Source organism: Octodon degus, unplaced genomic scaffold, assembly GCF_000260255.1.
Source record: "Octodon degus isolate 3935 unplaced genomic scaffold, OctDeg1.0 scaffold00060, whole genome shotgun sequence".
Classification (NCBI taxonomy): Eukaryota; Metazoa; Chordata; class Mammalia; order Rodentia; family Octodontidae; genus Octodon; species Octodon degus.
This window is the reverse complement of record NW_004524636.1, coordinates 7,417,158-7,422,163: the sequence shown is the minus strand read 5'-3', so window position 1 is coordinate 7,422,163 and position 5,006 is coordinate 7,417,158. Positions and strand designations below refer to the sequence as shown.

The following is a 5,006-nucleotide window of genomic DNA, read 5'->3' as shown; positions in this document are numbered from 1 at the left end:
AAAAAAAAAAAAAAAAAAAGTGCATGTGGAGAGGGAGCAGTAGCCAGTAGAGAGGGGCTTGGAAGTGCTTGTGCCACCTGCAGTGTCCTGCTGTTCCCAAGGCTTTCCTGGGGTGGAAGCAGAGCACTGTCCTCTTAGACTGACTCTGTGAGCAGCCCCTGGCTGCTGGGAATTCTGCACCCCTGACTGAGCCAGATCCGGCAGCAAAGCAGGGAGAGGGTAGGGACTGGGCTGGGAGCAGGTTTGTGTCTTCAACCCCAGCCACTACTGGTGACCTCTTGGTCAAAGAGCTCCTAGTCAACTGTGTTCATCTTACCAACCAGCAGAACAAGGGAGGGAAATAAAAAGGCTCCCTGCAATTGAGGCATAAATAGTATGAGTCTCCTCCCAGGTCACACAGGAAAGCTGCTTACTGGATATTTTTCCAGGGGCTCCATGAGAAGGGCGTCGCCGAAGATTAGCCGGCAATACTCTGCCATCTTGGCTTGCTGCTTTGGGCTAAAGGAGAAAAAGAAGGAAAGGAATCAAGAGCTCAGACAGGGTGGCTTTTTGTTATCCATGGCAGAAAGAGCTAAGTCCCTAAATCCCACCCTCAAGACCCATTGTTATCATTCGAAATTCCTATGCTGATGGAGGTGGATTTCAGTAATACACAGGTGGACAGTGACAGCCGGTGCACACTGGGGATGTTGGCTGGGTGAAGCTATTTTTAACCCTGACCTGCATAGATACTGACAGAGAGGAAGAGGGAACAGCAGGTCATTTGCCTGTCACTGAATTCTTGAAATTCCCCGAATTAGAGACTTCCTTCTCTTTCATTCCCTGTTTCTGAGTCAATTGCAAGGCACTTGTAGGCGGAGAATCTCCTGGGGAGAAGAGGACAAAGCAGAGGGGGCTTGTGGAGGGGTCCTACAGGAAAGGCCACACAGCAGGCACCTTGGGGGCAGGGTCTGCAACTCTTCTGTGCATGTGGCAAAGGAGGTGTCTGCAGAGAGCTGCCAGCAGGAACCCAAACTGCTGGGAACAGGCCAGAGTCTGAGGTTCGAGGAGCTGAGCTCTGGGCTTTGAAGGGTTCCAGATCTATAAAACCAGGAGGATCAGAACAGTTCCTGGAAAGGGGCAGAGGATGCTGAGAAGGTGAACTGCAGTCATGGATACAAAGGCCTTTGAAACGGTGGGAGTGTGCATGCGTCAGATGATTCCAGGTTAGAAGGCAGAGTCTGCAGCCTGGACCGAAAACTTTGCCTGCAGCATGCGCAACCACAGAGGGACGGATGGAGGGGAACAGCCACACCCTTCCAATCCTCCTGCTTCCCACATTTTCCTTTTTTTTTTTTTCAAAGTTTTATTGATAAACAGATAGCAATGAGACAGTTTCAAATCAAATCGGAAGTACAGTTTCAACAAATAATACACTGCATATATTCTTCTTAGTGGTTAATTGCTGTACAAGATGCAGACTTGTGATCCTATTTACAAACACCATTAGAACAAATCATTCTACTCATTAAGAGAATGCAACTATATATCTATCCCAACCTCTTTGAATACACAGATACAAAATGGACATTCATTGGTATACCCCATGCTTCCCACATTTTCAAAGGCCATAAACATGCTTTTTCTTTCATTGGGCTGTTAAATAGCCTTGTAAGGTTTCCAGTTCTGCAGACTTTCATGTACTCCCAGAAGCTGAATGTCTACCTGCTGCTGAGATAACACATGGGAGCAGAAGTGGGGCTGTGCCTGCAATAAGGCTTGGTGATGAAAAGTCTGCTTCAGCACAGTCCAAAACAATTATGAATCAGGATTCTTGTGTTCACTCCTCCTTCCCTGGGTGATAAGCCCTGGTCACAGACAAGTGGGAATTAAATTGCAGCATGCCCAGTGCTATGCAGGGAACAGTTTCATTGTATCCCTTTTATTCTGTTTTTTGTGCGGTTTGTTGTTGTTGTTGTTGTTGTTGTTGTTGTTGTTGTTGTTTTAAATAAAGCCTGTGCTTCTCGGGGCCAGGAGAGTTCTTCAGGTTTAAACACCATCCTCCACAGTTGAAGCAGAAGGAATAGGAAAGGAGAGATTCTAAGAACTTGTGATGCTCCCCAGTGAGTTCCTAGCACCTCTCGTCACGCCTTTGGTGGGAAGCTCGTGTTCATGAAAGCTTGTGGGCAGGCGGAGCAGAGTCTGGGCTGGCAGGGGCTGCGGCGATCACGTGGCTGTCACCCCAGGGGCTGTGCCAAGTTGGTCCACACTCTGGCTGCCCCCAAGAACATGTGCATTTGTGCTGGGCCCCCACAATGCAAGTGGCACTTAAAAAACTGCCCAGAGTGTCTATTTCGCTTTCTCAGAATGAGTATCTGATCTGTTGCGTATCTCAGAGCTCTGTTACAGCCAGCAGCTAGCAGAGGCAGCATCACCCGGAGCTCACTGGAAACGCAGATCTGCTGTTGGTGTCTGGGGAAGGGAGCCCAGGGATCCGCACCTTCACCATCCCTGTCCATGCCTTTGCTGCATGTTCTGGCCTGGAAGCCACGTGACAGGGGAGCATAGGCCAACAGGTGCTGAAGCAGATGTGCTTCTCCTAGTGTTCGAACTTGGTGGCCAAGAAAGAGGAGGAAGAGTTTTATTTACCCAGTGTCCTGCTTCCCAGATTGCCTGGGGAACCATATTCTTACCAGCAGAGCGATAGCAGGGTGATGCTCCAGGTGTTGCTAAGCAGCTGTGCTCCGCCAGTAGGTCCCTAAGTCAAGGCCCCAGGAGGATGGTGCTGGAGCAGGATGCTAACTCAAATCCATCATTAAAATATCTGAGCCACTGACCCTGGCAGAAGCCAAGTCCCCAGTGCCTTTATTCATGGAGCTGGGAGGGAGACCCTGGCCCATGCATTGCAAAAAGCTGCAGGGCATCTTTGTGCAGATGGGCTGTGAAGCACAGGGTTACAGTCTCAGCTAGCAATTCACTCACTACACCTAGAGTCTCACTAAAAGGCAGATTGTGCATTGAGTCTATGATGGTGCCACCACTCCTGCTGTCTCTAGCTCCATTTCCACCTCCATCTGCTTCCCCATCTCCATCTCCACCCCCATCATCTCTATCTCTCTCAGTGCTGGAGAAGGGACCAAGGGTCTCATGTGTGCTGGGCAAATGTGCTGCTTCAGGGCCCATCCTGCAGCCCTGCATTTCTAAGAAGTTGCTCTCCAGGATGCAGGTGCTGCTGGTCGGATGAACAGAGAGAGGAGCAAGGATCTGTGTCCAAGATGGAAAGAGTGAGAAGGAGGTGTTCAATGGGCTACTTAGCAATCAGACTGTCCTGTTCTTACCCAACCTGCCCACCTGACTTGGTCACAGCAAGAGCAAACTGACTACAAAAGTTGGAAGAAAACATAATGCCTTTAATTACAGGCTACAACTTCAGAAACAAAAGGCTTTAAAATTACAATGAACAAACAAACAAGAAAAAGAACACTGAAGGTTTAGAATATCAACAGCAGCCATTGGAAATAGAGAGGGGATACCTCCACAAACACATTTTGAGCTTCAGTGCATAGCAGACATTTCTGAACATGTTAAAATGTCTGTAAAGTATAAGCCTCAGTCAAAGTGGTCAGTTTTCCAATAGAGAAGACACCCCATGCCATGGGGTAAATCCCCCAACTAGAACTAAGCCAAGCCCCTCTATAGGTGAGCTGCAGCTCAAGGAAGTCAAGGACCTCATCCATACTCTCACGAGCAGGGCTAAGGGTTACTTCACTTGGCTTCAGCACAGGGTCCTTCTAAAGAACATGCAAGTTCCCACATTAAGTGACATGGCAGAGTTAACTAAGGTGTTTGGAGAGTGTGTTCCTAGATCTCCGTGAGGGCAAAGGTTTGAAAGTGAAAGTGCTGGCAGTTAAGAGAAGACATGTGTGGCAGGTTCAGAACCAGGTGCGGTGAGCCCCAAGTCAAAGACAGATTTCTACCCACGGAGGAAAAGCCTGTGAGCTCTCTCTCTCTCTCTCTCTGGATTGTGACACTTTTCCCAGGAAAGACCTATGGCCAAGCAAGTTTGATATTTGGAGTTGAAGGACAGTGAGAAGGTGGCAAAGGCAACTTCTCTCCCCAGTGGAAGTTGGTCTGTGAGTGTGTCCCAGTCATTGGTGTATCTCAGTGATTTGGGTACAATCATGGGACCAGGCCAGAGTGGTTATGCTGTTTCTGTTGTCATACATAAATTCCAAATGAACTTTTAACAGCTAAATATATCTGCCTAGAGAGGGCAGTGTTAGGGCATTGTTATCCTCATTCTCTCAAGCACAGTGTAGGAATTAGTGTTAGATCTCTGTATGGAAGATGGAAAAAGAAATCCTATAGTTGAGGGTCACCAGACATAAACATGGCACATGTAGGCAGTCGCCTGGGGAAGCTCTGGTTATCTTAATTTGATGCATTAGAGGTTCATGATCTTTCCATGTGTGTAAGCGATGGTGGCGATTAGCAACAAGAGTTCTGAGACCAGGCGGGATGGAGGTGAATCCATAGCTGCCATGTTTTAGCAGCACAGCCTTGAGGTTCAGTTTCTTCATCTATAAAATAAGGGTGATTCTATAAAATTGATTCTGAGGTACCTCTGGGCTTGTCATGAGGACTACATGATCTTGAGCATGCAGAATATATGGAAAGTTGCTGGACCAAAGTAAAATGTTCAGGAAACGCTAGTGGGTACCACGGTGGTGGTGGTGGTGGTGGTGGTGGTGGTGGTGCTGGTTCATATGTCTCTGTTTATCTCCAAGAAGAGATTAGGGTCATGTGTGGGACGCTTCAGAATCAAACTGTAGTTTTTCACGTTGTCGAGTGCAACACAAGTATTTCATTAAGAAAATAAGCTTGATTAATGTCTTTTCTTAAAACAGAAGAACAGACAAAGCAAAGCAACAAACAAACCACAGCAACAAGACCAGAAACGACTGTTCAGAAATACAAGTGGCACTCAAAATGGAGGTAAAACCGCCGCCCGGTCGCCCCCAGCCCGA

At 47.8% G+C, this 5,006-nt stretch overlaps 1 protein-coding gene across 1 annotated transcript in view; it reads right to left on the bottom strand.

Annotated features, from left to right (window-relative positions):
• Plcb1 (phospholipase C beta 1) overlaps window positions 1-5,006 on the bottom strand; it is a 784,962-nt gene that overhangs the window by 169,820 nt on the left and 610,136 nt on the right. The window contains exon 13 of the mRNA XM_023718574.1: window positions 414-498. Within this exon, the coding sequence (XP_023574342.1) occupies window positions 414-498 (85 nt within the window). The remainder of the gene's footprint in view (window positions 1-413; window positions 499-5,006) is intronic.